The sequence below is a fragment of the Dendrobates tinctorius genome, unplaced genomic scaffold (genome assembly GCF_039654945.1).
Source record: "Dendrobates tinctorius isolate UK_male_01 unplaced genomic scaffold, ASM3965494v1 ptg000086l, whole genome shotgun sequence".
Lineage (NCBI taxonomy): Eukaryota > Metazoa > Chordata > Amphibia > Anura > Dendrobatidae > Dendrobates > Dendrobates tinctorius.
The window spans coordinates 27,834,014-27,851,171 of NW_027361754.1; the positions used below are offsets into that span (position 1 = coordinate 27,834,014).

Below are 17,158 nucleotides of genomic sequence, written 5' to 3' on the forward strand. Positions count from 1 at the left end.
GTGACGGCTACCAAAAATACCCCCTTCCACAACGAAATGGTAAAGGAAAGACCTGTAGCGGCTCAAAGGGAGCTTCCTGCAGAACACTCAGGACTATGATAAGGTCCCCGGTGCCCATTGGCGCCTTATAGGGAGGTACTAGATGAGAGACTCCCTGGAGGAAAGCCTTTACCTGCATATTAGTAGCCATTCTACACTCGGATAGGAATGACAATGCCGATATCCGACTTCTAAAAGAGCTCGGGCTAATCCTGCATCTAGGCCCAACTGGAGAGAGGCCAAGATGCCGGGAATAGAGAATGTCCGGGACGAAAGACCATGCTCTCGACCCTAAGCAAAGAACAACTTTCAGGAGTAACGATAGACTCTCGCCGAGGTATGCTTCCTGGCGCTAACCATTGTAGCGCCCACCTCGTGGTGAAAACCCCGCTTGAGCTAGAATCCAAGATTCAACGGCCATGCCATGTAACCCAGGGCCCCCTGAGTTCGGGTGGCAGATCGGTCCTTGGGACAGCCGATCCGCACACTGCGGCAATCGCCAGTGGATGTCGGTGAGCCGCTGTATCGGATCTGCATAGCATGCCCATCAGGGCCCATCTGGTGCCAGCAGCTCTACTGGTACCCCTTCTACCTTGATTTTTCTGATAACTCCTGGAAGCGATGGTAACGGAGGAAACAGGTAAGGAAAGGCGAAACTGGTCCCCTGGTAGAACCAACGCCTCCACCCCGAACACTCGTGGGACCCGTGCCTGAGCAACGAACACGGGCACCTTGGTGATCATTTTGGACGCCATCAGATCTACATCTGGTGTCCCCCATCGTTGCAAATATGCTGAACAACCTCGGGGTGCCGGGCCCCTCCCCAGCCACGACCTCCTGTCGGCTGAGGAAGTAGACTGCCCAATTCTCTACCCCTGGGATGTGGCCCGCCGAAAATACCGCTGGATATTCTCGGCTCACTGCCGGACGTGTCCCGTCTCACGCATGGTTGTCCTGCTGCGCGTGCCGCTTTGATGATTTACGTAAGCCACTACCGTGGCATTGACTGACTCCAAACGGGTGGTTCGGCTAGAAAATACTGCAGCGTCCGCCGGACTATACGTATCTCCAACAAGCTGACCTGGAGGCGTGCCTCCTGTCGCGACCATTGGCCCTGAGTCCTGTGGTAATGAAACATTGCTCCCCAGGCCCAGGAGGCTGGCATCTGTTGTGACCACTAGCCAGTGCTCTGGGGGAAAAGGTTTACCCTGAAGAAGCGAAGATCTGACCGTCCACCACTCCAGTGACTATCTGAGCTGAGAGGATAGCTGGCACCGCTGATCGAGGGCAAATGGATTCTTATCCCAATCTAACAAGAGAGCCTGCTGTAGCGGGTGAAGGAAGGAAACTGGGCAAACGGAATCGCTCTCCTTGCTGCCACCATCTTCCCCAGCATCCTCATCCCGAAACGAATGGAGCGAGGAAATGGCTGCTGGAGCTCCCGGACTCCCTGCTGGAGCGGTACGGCTCTGTCTTGAGGGAGACTCACCAACCCTCGGGAGGTATCGAAGATCATTCCTAGGAAGAAAATCCTGTGGGTTGGGACAAGGGATGACCTTTCCCTGTTGACCAACCATCCTAAGCAGAATAGCGTATCTTAGCGTAATGCTGACATTCTCCTTGTCTGCTCAAAAAGAGGGACCCTTCACTAAGAGGTCGTCTAAGTATGCAAGACGACTATGCCCCGAGAGTGTAAAACGGCCCTCACGCCTATGCAGGTAGGCATCTTAAAAACCGACTTAGGCTATGTATTCTCTCTGCACCATGCCCGATATAACCGAACAAAGCTATTCCATCCTGAAATGTGTGACCCTGATGAACTTGTTCAGGAGCCTCAGGTTCAAAATCGTCCTGGTCCCGTCCCTTTCGGGGACTGTGAAGAGATTGGAATAAAACCTCTGAGCCCTCTCGAGCTCTGGTATGGAATAATGACCTGTCGTCCTGGAGTGACCTGACGGCCCCCCGCAACGTCCCTGCCCTGGACTGTACCTTGGGAAGTTGGGCAGACAAAAAACAGTCTTGGGGGTTCCTCAGACTGTAAGTCGTACCCGTAGACACTAGTTTCGTCCCCTATAAGTCGTATGCTAACTCGACCCAGAATGACGAAATAAGAGCAGGCGCCCGCCTGCCCTGTTGATGTCGCCCATAATGCTCTCCCAGTCATTTGGCTGGGGGTTCCTGGCACCTCTCGACCTGGCGGGAGCGGAACCCTCCACTGGATTGGGTCTACCTGAGACCTGTCGCTCCCTGTTCTGGCTGGGGCGACTTAGACCGGCCGAATTGGCTGCCGCCATCCCCCCGGAGTTGCGAAAGACCCGAAACTATGTCGGAAACTAGGAAAAAAGGTTGCCTGATCTTCTGCTGTGGAAGGAAGCTGCTCTTTCCTCCTGCCGCGTCAGAAATGATCTGATCCAAATCTTTCCCCGAACAGGCCCTTAATAGGGTACGGAAGTCAGTCTCTGGCCATGGGAATCTAAATTGTGACCTCTAACACCTCCGCAGGCAGATCTCTATCTTGCGAAGCCTTATTCACGGACTCAGACCATGCCATCATGGCCTTGGTTCACCCTGTTGTAACGCATAACACCAGACCTGCTAGCGCGGGCTGGTCTCCCATTCGGGTTCCGGCCAAGGCTCAAGTTACTTAGCGGCCGCCACCTGACGAATGCAGTGACGCTAGGCCTAGAATGGCGGGTGGCACCGCAAAGGAGGGGGCGAGCGCTGAAGCTGACGCCTCAAACACACTAATCGAGCCAAGCTCTCAATGAGCCTATCAGAGGGATTCTTAACGGACCTCGAGGCCAGACGAGATACTGGTGGATCCACCCTGGTGATTCCGTCGCTCTTTTTTTTTTTTTTTTACACAGAGTTCAGGGGCAAATGGATATCTTGCCTCCATAGTCCCTGACTCCTTCAAACTCTGGGTGAGTGCCAAAGACTCCGTGCGGACGCCTGGCCTGTCTAAAGGCTACTTTATGGCTCAAGGCCAGGGTAACTTCATTCTCTACCCCCAAGGTTTGCTTGACAGCTCCAATGAGGCTGTCTATTCCGGATATCCAGGTCCAGCGGAGCATCTGAGTCCCAATCCACACTCTGCCTGCTCCTAAACATAGGTGACAGAGAGTGATGCTGAACTCCCAGATGCCAAGGCACCGGGCAACCCGGAAAGACCTCGTGTAGGTGCGTTTCTTTGGCATCTGTTTGGCATGAGAGCGGCCCCTGCAGGCCGAGGGTTCTCGTGAGATGGAGGACCCTTCTCCGGGCATGAAGAGTCGATCGCCTTTGTAAGAGACGCCATAGTGATAGCCTTCCGGAGGATTTGGCTCTCTGGACTCAGCTACCGGAGGGGGGCTCCTGGGCACGTTTGGGCTTAGGTCCATTTGGGTCCTGGCCCTGGCTCAGGCTGCTTTGCAGCCCAAGCTTCTCTACAGGAGATGTATGCAGCGTAAAAACACAAAAAAATTAAACAGTGTGTGCTTTACCCTCCGTGGCCATATTGCATGAGCCAGGCGTTTTTACTCCTTCTCGCTTTTCCTTTTATTTTTTTTTTTTATCTTTTCCAGAGAGGGAATGGAGAGGGGGGGGGCAGGAGGGCACCCCCTGCGTGTCCAGCGTGCACCTGCAGCTCAGCTGCACCTTACCCGCTCCTGCGTCCTCCACCCACCGCTCCTGCACACCTACCCTCGGGAGGTATCGCTCTGGGGCAGGCCGACCACCCTACCTCCCGCGGCCTATCCCACCCCGAAGCCGGGGCCTCAATTAATTCGGCGCCTGGTCGGCTACAAGGGGCGGGCCGCCGGAAGTGACATCCCGACAGAGGCGGGACTTCCGCCGCGGCCTAGCTCCGGCCAAAGCCGCGGGCTCAATTTTACCCATCCGCCCGCGGGATGCGGCCGAACCAGCGCCCCTCGACCCGTGCCCAAGGACGCCGCAGCGGCGCAGCCGCAAACGCTGCAGCAGCGCGACTGCCGGAGCGCCAGGCTCCGCAACAGGAGTGGTTGGAGGTGGTGGTGGCGACGGCGCCAGCTTACCTGCAAGAGGAAGCACCGGGAAGGATTTGCTGCACGCTCCCAGCACCCCGCTGCTGTGTCCGCATCTCTCTGCCCAGGAGCCCCACACACACGGCCGGTGATTCGCGATCTCTGACGACTCCACCAGGTATACCGGGGAGAGGGATGGTGGGGGATCCAGGACGGTGCAGGCACCCTAACTCCGTCCAGCTTCGGCCGAGGAGAGGGACCGTCCGCCGCCTTGCAGCACCGCCGTCTAGCGTTGGTGGAGCAGTGGGGGCCGCACAGACTAGTCTTGTGCCTCTGTGCAAGCCCATGGTTTCACTACCTAGGGGTGGACAGGGCTAAGTCTGGCATAATGTCCCACGTCGCGGGAGAGGATACGTGGAGGGACACTCGCACGTGGTCGCCCGTTGATGGTTTGGGGAAATCGGATCCTTTCAATAGGATGCGTTGCCCCTGTCTTATCTTCATAAAATAAAAAACAAGGAAAAAATAGATGTCTGGGGAAAAGTCCCAGAGATGTCCCTCGGTGCGGGAAAGGATACGCGGAGACGATACTCAACGCGCGCTCGCCCGTTGTTGGTTTGGGGAGATCGGACCCTTTCTATAGGATCCGTCGCCCCTGTCTCATCTTCATAGTAAACTAGAAAAAAATCGTCTGGGGAGATCCAGACTGCGTGTGCCTCCATAAGACACTAAGCAAAAAAACTGGTTTCCGCCAGTTAAATGTTCATTTTTTGCTTCAATTCTTGTGAAGTACCTAAAGGGTTAATAAACTTATTGAATGTGGTTTTGAACACCTTGAAGGGTGCAGTTTTTAGAATGGTGTCACTTTTGGGTATTTTCTGTCATATTGACCCCTCAAAGTGACTTCCAATGTGAGGTGGTCCCTAAAAAAAATGGTTTTGTAAATTTTGTTGTAAAAATGAGAAATCGCTGGTCAACTTTTAACCCTTATAACTTCCTAACAAAAAAAAAAAAATTTGGTTCCAAAAATTGTGCTGATGTAAAGTAGACATGTGGAAAATGTTATTTAGTAACTATTTTTTGTGACATCTCTCTGATTTAAGGACATAAAAGTTAAAAGTTTGAAAATTGCAAAATCTTAAACATTTTCGCCATATTTCCATTTTTTTCATAAATAAACGCAAGTCATATCGAAGAAATTTTACCACTAACATGAAGTACAATATGTCACGAAAAAACAGTGTCAGAATCAGCAGGATCCGTTGAAGCATTCCAGAGTTATAAGCAGATAAAGTGACAGTGGTCCGATTTCAAAATTTAGGCCTGGTCCTGGTTAAAGTAATGACGCCACATAGGCGTCACTGGTCATAATGGCACAGGTTTTCATGACACCTATGTGGCGTCATTGGTTGGGAAGGGGTTAAATACAGGACTTGGGAAAAGAAAAAAAACAAAACAACTTTGTGAAGTATAATTTTATCTAATGATGGTACAATACAGAGTCCTCTCTGCTTTGTAGAGTTCACTTTATTTGTGATTGGAGCATCTGTGACATTTATGTGCTGGCGTTTGCCTTCTTTATATGTTTTGTGCTGGATGGTAGCAATAGTCCATGATAACCAGATACAGGGAAAGAATACAAAATTGGCTGATAAAAGTCTGAACATCAGGGTGAAACTGACAACATAGTGCTGTGCAGGACAACGCTATTTTGCTTAAATCACTGTGTCAAGGATATTTCCACAAGTGAAACTTTTACCTCTGCACGGCCTCTTGATCAGGTTCCCCATCTGAGCTCTCCTCATCTACAGGGGTAACTGCAGGTACGGCCTGAAAGACAGAAGCAGAAAAAAAGTTAAAGTTTCCTGATTCCCTTTAAAGGGCATATATTATATTATTTAAATTTGACATGTCAGAAGATTTCATCGGTGAGAGGGTCAAAACATTGGGTCCCCCCACTGATTGCTGGCGATCACCTGAGAAGCAAAATGATAATTTGTTGGGCGATTTAATAGTTTACGCAGGAATAATGGAATAAAAATCATGATAAGGTCGGTTTCACATTTGCGTTAAAGGCCGCAGCGTCGGCCTGCGCACGGCCGCCGCTAAGCCCCGCCCCTGCCGCACCTCCGCCGGTAGTTCCGCCTCCGGGCGCATGACGCTGCAGGCGTCATGCGTCCCCTCTCTTTATCACTGAGGACGCAGGCCGTGCGCAGTATGCGCTTTGGCGGCGCCTGTGTCCTTTTGACGGTGCGCCGACCAGCGCCAAACGCAACCTGTTGCAATTTAGTTGCACTCAGCGCACCGTCAAAAGGACGCAGGCGCCGCCAAAACGCATACTGCACACGGCCTGCGTCCTCAGTGATAAAGATAGGGGACGCATGACGCATGCAGCGTCATGCGCCCGGAGGCGGAGCTACCAGCGGAGGCGCTGCAGGGGGTGGGGCTTAGCGGCGGCCGTGCACAGGCCGACGCTGCGACCTTTAACGCAAATGTTAAACCGGCCTTACAGGCAGCGCGTCTCCCGTGTAATTAGAAGATGTGCTGCCGATAACATGATTCTATTAACGATCCTGCTGTTTCCATCCGTACTCACTGGCCTTTGTAAACAAGCGCAGACCGACTTGTACATAGGGGAACTGCGTGCGTTAAAGGGCTGAGATGGGCCGGTCTGAGTGACCTCAAAGACATACATGTTACACACGTTAGTAATCGCACACTTACAGTTGTCATTGTGACCAGGGGTGAAGGACCTCGTGGCCTCTTCAGGAACTGTTGTGCATGTAGCTGAATATTCGCCCCTCCATCAGATGCCCTGCGTCCAAGAGGTCCCATGCCATTTAGGAGCTGAAGTGTAGGAGGCTGTAAGAGTGACTGTTCCTATAATAACAAAAACAAATGGAAAAGTTTAGCTTTTGAGCACTTTACAATGAGATTCCTATCATACCACACAATACAAATAAAAGCCAGCATCCAGCCTCTATTACTGGAAGAGACACACAGACCTCACATCCAGCCTATATTTCTGGGAGAGACACAGAGCTCACATCCAGCCTATATAACGGAAACACAGACCTCACATCAAGACTACATTACTGGGAGAGAGACACAAAGCTCACATCTAGCCTATATTAGTGGGAGCGACACACAGACCTCACATCCAGCCTATGTTACAGGGTGAGACACACAGACCTCAACATCCAACCTATAATAACAGAGAGAGACACAGAGCTCACATCCAGCCCTACTGGGAGAGACACACAGATCTCACATCTAGCCTATATTACTGGGAGAGACACACAGACCTCACATCCAGCCTATATTACTGAGAGACACACAGACCTCACATCCAGGCTATATTACTGGGAGAGACACACAGGGCTCACATCCAGCCTATATTACTGGGAGAGACACACAGAGCTCACATTCAGCCTATATTACTGGGAGACACATACAGAGACTTCACATTCAGCCTATATTACTGGGAGACACATACAGAGACTTCACATCCAGCCTATATTACTGGGAGAGACACAGAGCTCACATCCAGCCTATATTACTGGGAGAGAGACACAGACCTCACATCCAGCCTATATTACTGGGAGACACACAGAGCTCACATCCAGCCTATATTACTGGGAGAGACACACATGGCTCACCTCCAGCCTATATTACTGGGAGAGCCACACAGAGCTCACATCCAGCCTATATTACTGGGAGAGCCACACAGATCTCACATCCAGCCTATATTACTGGGAGAGACACACAGAGCTCCCACATTAAGCTTGTATTACTGGGAGAAAAAAAAAACACAAAGCTCATATCCAGCCTGTACTACAGGCTGAGACAATACCACAAAAGAAAATCTGAACCTTCGATCAAGCAGTAAACTGTGTATCATAACAAGGGATCTGCAAATTAAGGAATAAAGATTGCAGTCTGAAACGCAGGGCAAATTTATAAGCTAAAAGTAACCACTGACATAAGTAAAAATCCTTTTTTTCTCCCATATCAAAGGTGTCCATCGCCTTTAGGAAATCCTTTTATACTATACAGAAGTAAAATAAGGTATCAAAGGTCAGACTGCGATGGTCATTCTCTGGTCACAAATAGTGCTAATGCACAATGCCACCTACTGGTGAAAGCTAATACAGCAAGTGACACAAATCTGCCTTCTGGAAACCCAAGTCCACCATTTATGCTCATGTTGGGTTAAAATCTAATGTGTATTTTCCTCTGCATATGTCGGAGGCCGACCCTTGGATCTGCCGCTTCCACACAAGAATAAGTCCGAATCAATACAGCAAGTGGAGACTGAGCTTTTTCCAATCTAAGTGAATGGGGATTAGAAAACCACATTCACATTTATGAGATGGGAGCCATGGAAGGAAATGTCAGCAAATGCCACATGACGTCTAACACATCTAGTACGGATTACTTGTGGAATCAAAGAAGTATTTCCATCACATACATTTAAGAAATAACCACAGGTATATAATAGATGCAAGTTCCACTAATGAAACCAGCATCTATGTAAAGAACAAGGCCTTGACGAGCGCCATCAGTGGGGAGGTGGACAGATTTCCCATTCATTTATATAGTACTTCCGACCTCCTGACATCTGTCCTAAGTATGGAGCCTCGGCACGTGCTAGTTAGTAGCACGTGACGGGGCTCCATACTTAGGACAGATGTCAGGATCCATACCTACTACACATTTATGTGACGTCTTGTGAATATGCCATAAATGTACAAGATGGGAATACCCCTTTAAAGGGGTTGTGTGAGTTCAGAGAAAACGTGGCCGCTTTGTACCAAAAATCATTGGGTTTTTTTTTTAATGAATTATAGCCCGGTAAGTGGCATTTATAGTTAAGGGGATCTGTTCCGAGACCTCCAATCGCTCATGCCAAGAATGTGCGCAGATTTGTGCACCAACCCATAGACTTCCCATTCAGCCCATGCATGCTTGGAAGGAAATACTGAACGTTCCTGGGCTTTGGTTTGCGTGACCCTTTACATTTTAGGTTGGAAAAAAAAAAAAACATACTCGATAACTGGGTGCAAATCTTGAAATCTTGCTCCCATTGCTGCAGAAATTGTGACTTTACATACAATGGTGCATTTGGATGACTTTGTCCTTGAATTATACCTTGTACTCAAGGTGGCCACTAGGTGGCATGTTTTGCCTTGGTAGCAACGGGTGAAGAGTGTTTGTGTTTTGTGCCACTGGAAGGAATGAAGTCTGTGGAGAGACCCGTGGGAATCCAGGAATGATCTTCTGCAGCTCCTCTGCACCTCCCTCGTTACTAAAAAAAAAACAACACAATGTCCCGTCAGCACAAACACAAGGAAGGGAGCAAATATAACGTACAGACTTATAAAATACAGTGACCCTTCAGCATTTTATATCTACAGCTGCCAAAATGCCATGACAAACTACGTCCATCGGGGAATGCAGGAAGTTGTAGTTGCACAACACCTTGTTCTACATGCTTAGGTCCTGTGACTACTCCGGAACGAGATGTGACTTACTGTGTGTCCGGCACTCCCACCGTATGTCTCCTCATTGACAAGTATCGGGCCAAGGCTTCTGGGGAAGGTTCTTCTCCTTCGTCACTGTCCAGGTTCATGGTGCCGTTAGTCTACAAGTCAATAGAAATGGTGTAAACTCAGGCGACATACAGAGATCAAAGGCAGAGCGACAGTAGAGATGTTATCTAGGGGAAAAATTAGAAGCAGCGTGCCCCGAGCTCTGATGTCTAATGTCATAATGTTTTACATTCACATTACGGCTGCAAGTCCAATAACTGCTTTCATGATCCCAACTACACTGTGTTCCAAATTATTATGCAAAAAATATTTCCTCCTATTTTCTCTAAATTACCTATATGAATTGCAGTCAGTGTTATTTTCCAGTCATCTAATATTCTAGTATAATTTCAATGTTTTTGAACAAACTGCCTATGAAAACAGTATATTTTTAAAAATAAACACTCAAAATGCATGTTCAAAATTATTATGCACAGCAGAGTTTTCAACCTTTTTATTTTTATTTTGAACAAAAAAATGGTCAATTGTGAAATTATAAGCATTGTCAGCTTATTACAAAATGAAATCAAACAGTTTTCAAGTCAAAACTTTATTGTAGGTGATGTTACACATAGGACCCCTTGTTGGAAAGAAGCTTCTGAACTCTCTCGCCCATTGAATTTGTCAGTTTTTGGATGGTTTGTGCTTCATTTGTTTTGCATGTGGACAGAATCCCCTCCCAGAGCTGTTGCTTAGATGTGAACTGCCTCCCGCCATCATAGACACTCCTTTTGATGATGTTCCAGAGGTTCTCAATGGGGTTGAGGTCAGGGGAAGATGGTGGCCATACCATAAGTTTGTCCTCTTTTATGCCCATAGCAGCCAGAGATGCAGATGTGTTATTTGCAGCATGAGATTGTGCATTATCATGCATGAAAATGATCTTGCTGCGGAAAGCACAGTTCTTCCTCTTGAACCATGACAGGAAGTGCTGTTTTAGAAACTCCACATAGATTATGGAGTTCATCTTTACCCCTTCAGGGATCCTAAAGGGGCCGACAATCTCTCCCCCAATGATTCCAGCCCAAAACATTACTCCACCTCCTCCTTGATGGCGCCTTAGCCGTGTTTTCATGGGGTGTCCATCAACCAGCCATCCTCCACTCCATCCATCTGGACCATCGAACGTTGCACGGCACTCATCGGTGAACAAAACAGTTTGGAAGTCAGTCTTCATGTATCGTTTGGCCCACTGGAGCCGTTTCTGCTTGTGTGCAGTGGACAGAGGTGGTCGACAGGATGGCTTACGCACAGCTGCAAACCTCTGAAGGACCCTGCATCTTGTTGTTCGGGGGACGTTGGAGGCACCAGCAGCTTCAAAAACTTGTCTGCTGCTATGACAAGGCATTTTTGCAGCTGCTCTTTTAACCTGACACAGTTGCCTGTTGGAAAGAGTCCTCAATTTTTCCTTATCAGCACGCACACGTGTGTGCTGGGAATCAGCTACATACTTCTTGATTGTGCGATGATCACGATGAAGTGTCTTGGCAATGTTGATTGTAGTCATGCCTTGACCTAAATACTCCACAATTTGTTGCTTCTCAGCAGCCGACACATCCTTTTTCTTTCCCATTTTGGCAAAAAATGTAGGCTGCTTAATAATGTGGAACAGCCTTCTTAAGTAGTCTTGCCTTTATTTGGACACACCTGCCAAACTAATTTGCACAGGCATCTGCAATTGCTTTCAGTGATATAAAGAGCCCTGACACACATCACCATCAATGAGTTTAAATGACAAACAAAAAAATTCTAACCTTATCACTCCGAAACTCTTTTTGCATAATAATTTGGAGCACAATTTAAAGGAATCATAGGGATCTAAAGAGCCATTCAGGGAGGCAAATAGTCCGTCTGGAACTTATGGCCAGAACATGAATGTTAGGAAGCACCTACACGTCGGGATGGGACACCATCAGGAGATTCCTGCCAGGATGCATGCTAGACTGGCAAGTATCATGCACCTGTCTTAATCATTAGATAAGGATGCATGCACATGGTCCGCACACCTTGGCAATCATCCACCGATGATGGGCACATTCTGGCAATCATCTACTGAAGCAAAGTCCCCTGATGCACTCATTTTTCCGTGCAAAAGTAAGTGAACCCAGAGAGCCCCTTTAAGTCCATTTGAAATCCCATCTATTCGCAGCATATAAAAACGTCCCAATTTGGCAGGAGCACACACCCATGGTTTCCTGTGTCCCTCAATTAAGCGATAGAGAAATAAAAACTTCCTAATTTGTAGCGTTTTTGTTTTGTTTTGCTGAGGTTTTTCTAATGCAGATGAGCTTTGTAAGGCCAGGACATTGAGCCCTCCATACACAATGGACTAGAACAATAACAGGCACGGCTGTCTGTGTACTGTGTATGGGGACCACAGACAATAGATAGGCAAGGAAGTTATCTATCACGCATGTCTGATCTCGGACTGCTTTCCCGGAGATGACCCAACATCAGATGTGTGGCAGCAGCTCATACATCTGCTGATCATTGCTCACCTCAACTATTTGATTTTCAGGATTGATGAGTTGGACCTGGGGCACATTCATGCTGACGGCACTGCCAACTGCATCAGCCTGTAGGGAAAAACAGGTCAGAAAAACCTTAGCATACACATTAGTAGGTTTACTCAGACTGTACGGGTAGGAAAATGTACTATATAACTTTTCTAAATTCACTCTGGTCCAAAAATGGTGTTCCCTCCATCTTCACAAGATCTTGTGTTATATAAAGCCTGTAAATTTCTCCTTTTTGAGCTGTGCTGAAGAAAAATGACTGGACGACCTATGGAGATCACAGTAGAAGGTCCGTCCTTAAGGTCAGGTGTCCTCTGCCTACTGTATTTTTCAGACTGTAAGACACACTTTTTCCCAGAAAATTTGGCCAGAGTCGGCCGATGCTGCATGCCCTGGGCAGGAAGGAGGGGGTGTTCGGAGATGAGCTGCTACGGGGTGATGCTATAAGTCCCAGGCTGTTGGGACGGGGTTGCTCAGCAGCGGCCACACATTTCCACGGTTTCAATGCAGTGAACTCCGTGAAAACGGCCGCAGGAGTCATCCCATGCACAGATTTCGATCTCACGAAATGAGATCTCGGTCCCCAGATCGGAATCTGTGCATGCATCGCCTCCGGCAGCCATTTTTACAGAGTCCACCACACTGAAACCACAGAAGTGCAGGGGCTCCAGGCTTTTACAAAATGTTGGCCGAGCCCCCACACCGCCAAAAACCCTTTTCTACCACCCAGGGATGGGACTCGCGGCATCACTCCACAGCGTTGCACCTCTGAACACCTCCTGTGACCGCGTTCCACCACCTCCACCCACCCCCCACCAGTAAGATTAATTCAGACTGTAAGACAGACCTCCATTTGACACGCTACATTCTTTTCCCGTCTTATGGTCTGGTGTGTCTTACAGTCCAAAAAATTTGATACTTCAATGCAGCAATCAATCACTTGCAATTTCACTAAGTCACATCTTTAGTAAATTGTTTACAAAACACAATGAGGCACAAACCACGGGATAAATCCAAAAATGGATCAGTAATGATAAAACACTTTCTATAAAAAAAATAAATTAAAAAAAAAAAAAAGAGCACACTGAAAATGAATCACATAAAAGGAAAGTCTAACTTGTATTGGTGAAGCCGTGTAGGACAGAGGGCGTGGTGCGCTGGGGGGAGTTGGGAGGCGTAAAGTTTTGTGTCTTTTCAGCCGTTCGCACAGCAAACTGTAGATAGCACTGTAGTTATCGTAGGCATCCGTTCTTAGAGACTGGATAGAAAACACAAACATAGAAGACATAAAGGGCAGGTAAAAAAACTATAAAAATAAAGTAAGAGCAAAAGACGACCTGGCTAAAAAAACTATTTTATTTTTTTATACAACCAAAATCGATTATTCCTAATAGTTAGCCAACGAACAAGCAAATGCTTGTTTATCAGCTGATCGTGTCTTTCATGAAACCTAAGAAAAAAAAAAAGAAACATTGTCCACAACACATCTCCCCATGGAGACAGAGGATGTGCAGCCGATGATCTGTAAACGGCATGGAGGCCATATAATCGTATTATCATCAGTCATCCCCATGCAGATGGTATTAACCTGCATGCCTTTATGCCAGCGCCAATTGACTTAGATCGTCAGATGGTTCTCATAATGGGCAGAAATCTTACCTGTAAAGTGCGGTCTTTGTCCAGGCCCATCTCCACCATGGTATGCAGGACTTGCTCATTTAGGGGCTCCCTCTGCCTCTCCAACTTGACGTGCTGGCATTCAGCTATTAACTACAACACAATGTAAACCCTCATTAGGCTGGGTTCACATTGCGTTAATGGCCCTGCGTTCAACGGGATCTGTTACATAGGGGCGCTAACTCTATGTAACGGATGCGTTAACGCACCAATTGGCCGCAATGCTACTAACGCATCCAAACGCATACCAAAATCGGCATGATGCGTTACTTCATGACGCACCCTCAAACGCGGTCTGCAGCGTTCGTGGGTGCGTCATGAAGTAACGCATCATGCAGATTTTGGCATGCGTTTGGATGCGTTAGTATCATTGCGGCCAATGGGTGCATTAACGCATCCGTAACATAGCATTAGTGCTGCTATGTAACGGATCCCACTGAATGCAGGGCCATTAACGCAATGTGAACCTGGCCTTAGCCACGCGGGTGATAGCGGTCCTTTTTTTTTTTTTTTTTTTTAGCCATTTAAGAATACAGGCAGTGCTCTAAAACCATGACAACTCGAATGAAAGGGGTTGTCAGCAAGATAAGTGATAACTAATTGATGGGTGAGGGTCCGATTACTGGAACCTGCATCGTTTAAGGGGCACTTTAATCCCCATTACAATGGAGTACATGCTCAATCATCGCTCCATTCATCACCTATGGGGCTGCTAAGCGATGCACTCTGCTTCCCCATAGAGAGTGACTGGAGCAGAAACCTGTGCAAGTCCCACCAATCACCTATTTTGCAGATAGATACATCTTCCTGTAACCGGACAACCCATTTAAAGGGCATCTCAGGATGAGATTCTGCTTCTTAGGGCACAGTTAGACGGTCTTATGGCTCGGATGACGATCACAATGAAATGCTCGGACTTGTCCATCGGCTCTGCTGACCTGACTGTGACAGTATGTATTTCTATGCGGCCATCACACTTGGGTCGGGAGAGCCAACGGACAGTGCGAGCAATGCATTGAGATCCTTGTCCGAGTTATACGGCTGTGTGACTGTGCCCTTATCCCTGATGGGTTATGTCAGTATTAAAGCATCAGACCCTTTTTTACTCCCCGAATCACCGAGCACAAGGAATCTGGATTACTTATAGGTTATATATCTTTTAATCACTTCTGCTAATGAATAAAAGTTCAAAAGACACAAAAAAAACACAAATATATTTCGTATTGGCTCACCCTTTCAAAGTCGAGATCCTGCTCTCCCTGACACATCCATTTGTGTTTGCAGATCTGTTCCATCGACAGGCGCTTACTGGGCTCCAAAATCAGCATATGTCTGATGAGATGTTCACATTCTGTAAGGAGGAAGGGAAGCGTCACCAGACACCGTGTACGAGTCTCCACAGGACCATACACTATACAGTGTCCGACATTCTCCATACCTTCAGGTCACTGATGCAAAATAGCTCCCCTCCAGAAGCAGAAAACCCTTCTGGTGCCAATGATGCCATTGAAGGGTGGCATTAAAAGGGACAGTTGCCTTTTTTTTTTCTTTTTTTTTTTGAGGAAAGCTATTTTGCCGCAGCTCCTCTGAAGTACAGTGGGTGTTGGGAATGGGTTATACTAAGAAAAGGCCATCAATACTAGATGGCTGGGGGATGGGACTCTCGCTTTCAGCGGCAGAGTTGATAGCCCTAAACATGACCACATTAGTTATAACCGCTATTTCTGATATTACTCCCAGATCCCCAGCCAAATCTGCAAGTGCAGCTACTTGCAAAAAATAAAAATAAAAAATAAAAATTGCCACCAGAATGACAGCTTATCCCAGCCTCCTGCAATACAGGGGCTAATACAACACCGGGCTAGAAATACCTAGGAGTTTAGGAAGGATGCGATACTCTGTTCTCTACAACAAAATGTTCATTATTTGATGTGGATTTCCCAGCAGAAATAAGGGGATGAAAAGCAAATGTTAATCATCTGCTGTAATGACAGGCGACATCAACAAGGCACTTCTGAGGCTCCTTCCCATGGGTCTTTTCTAAATCTTTAGAGTCCTTTACCTGTGGACATGAAAAAAGGGATTCGGAACTTTCCGCTCAAGACCCTGGCCCGCAGGTTTTGTAACGTGCTTCCATCAAATGGGAGCGCGCCGCACACCAACACGTACAAGACGACCCCCAAACTCTGGAGAGATAAAGAAGAGACATAGAAAGTTAAACCGCAAGAAAAAAGATAATATAAAAGTAGTGTATTGCCAGCAAGCATTGAAGGCTTATTCCCTTCTTCATGGATGGATACTGTCAGGTTAGTGCTACAAGCAATTTTGCAATTTACTGCTTATTAAAATTTGCAACCGTTCTTAAGATATTAACATTTTTCTTTTGTTTACAGCTCGTTGGCGAGGAGAACGACCACCGCTGCTGTCCAGATTGTAAGTAGTGGCCTGAGACTGGCCAGGATTAGGAGGTAACAGTGCGCTCCAGCCATCCTGGTCAGCTTCACATTAGTGGCTCAATAGAAAGGAGCTGGTAAGCACTGAGCATGGTCTGTTGTCTAGCAGCGGTGGTCGAGTTCCAAGGCAATACAGTAAGAAGTAAACAAGAGTGTTAATATCTCAAGAACAAATTAAAATTTTAATGAGTAAATTGAAAAATTGCTTGTACTTACGAGCTTTATCCAATAGCATCCATTTATAAAGATGGGAATCATCTCTTAATTCCAAAGGTGTCCTTGATGTTGGGGTGAGGGTTTAGGCTATGTGCACACGGATTCTGCTGCGGATCCGCAGCATTTCTGCAGCTGCGGGTCCGCAGCAGATTTAGGTGCGTTGTACACTACCATTGTTTTCAATTGTAAACTGGAAAACGCAGTGCACATGCTGCAGATTTTTCCGAGCGGTTTACAATCCACAGCATGTCAATTCTTTAGTGCAGAAACGCTGCAGTTTCATACCTCATCCATTATGAGGTGTAAAACCGCAGGCAAAAATCGCAGATAAACCGCAGGACTTTAGTCATGCGGATTTATCTACAAAATCCGCAGAGCCAAAAAACTCTGTGTGCACATAGCCTTATGGTGTAGGATGATGAGTAAGATGTGGGCATTTCTAGGTTTTATGTATAATACAAAAAAATAAAGAAAGAACAGTGAAATGTGAACCTGGCCTAAAGGCACTGTTTTGCCTACCAGACACTTGTTGGGGTTTCGCCCTTTTGTGTGAGGCGTCATGTTACCGATAAACAGCCTGATAATCCTCGGGCTGCCAGCAATCACCACCAGTACATCATATACTGTAGGTGTCAATACAGCTCCCCAATGTGGTGGATAGATGTGCATTGGACCCGGCCATAACA

At 47.3% G+C, this 17,158-nt stretch overlaps 1 protein-coding gene across 1 annotated transcript in view; it reads right to left on the minus strand.

Moving 5' to 3' along the window:
- The window catches only part of SIK3 (SIK family kinase 3), a 146,615-nt gene that overhangs the window by 37,140 nt on the left and 92,317 nt on the right, over positions 1 to 17,158 (minus strand). The window contains exons 6-14 of the mRNA XM_073585214.1: positions 15,866 to 15,989; positions 15,036 to 15,154; positions 13,786 to 13,896; positions 13,244 to 13,384; positions 12,109 to 12,186; positions 9,554 to 9,663; positions 9,171 to 9,327; positions 6,744 to 6,899; positions 5,779 to 5,849 (exon numbers count right to left, since the gene is read on the minus strand). Coding sequence (XP_073441315.1) covers positions 5,779 to 5,849; positions 6,744 to 6,899; positions 9,171 to 9,327; positions 9,554 to 9,663; positions 12,109 to 12,186; positions 13,244 to 13,384; positions 13,786 to 13,896; positions 15,036 to 15,154; positions 15,866 to 15,989 — 1,067 coding nt within the window. The remainder of the gene's footprint in view (positions 1 to 5,778; positions 5,850 to 6,743; positions 6,900 to 9,170; positions 9,328 to 9,553; positions 9,664 to 12,108; positions 12,187 to 13,243; positions 13,385 to 13,785; positions 13,897 to 15,035; positions 15,155 to 15,865; positions 15,990 to 17,158) is intronic.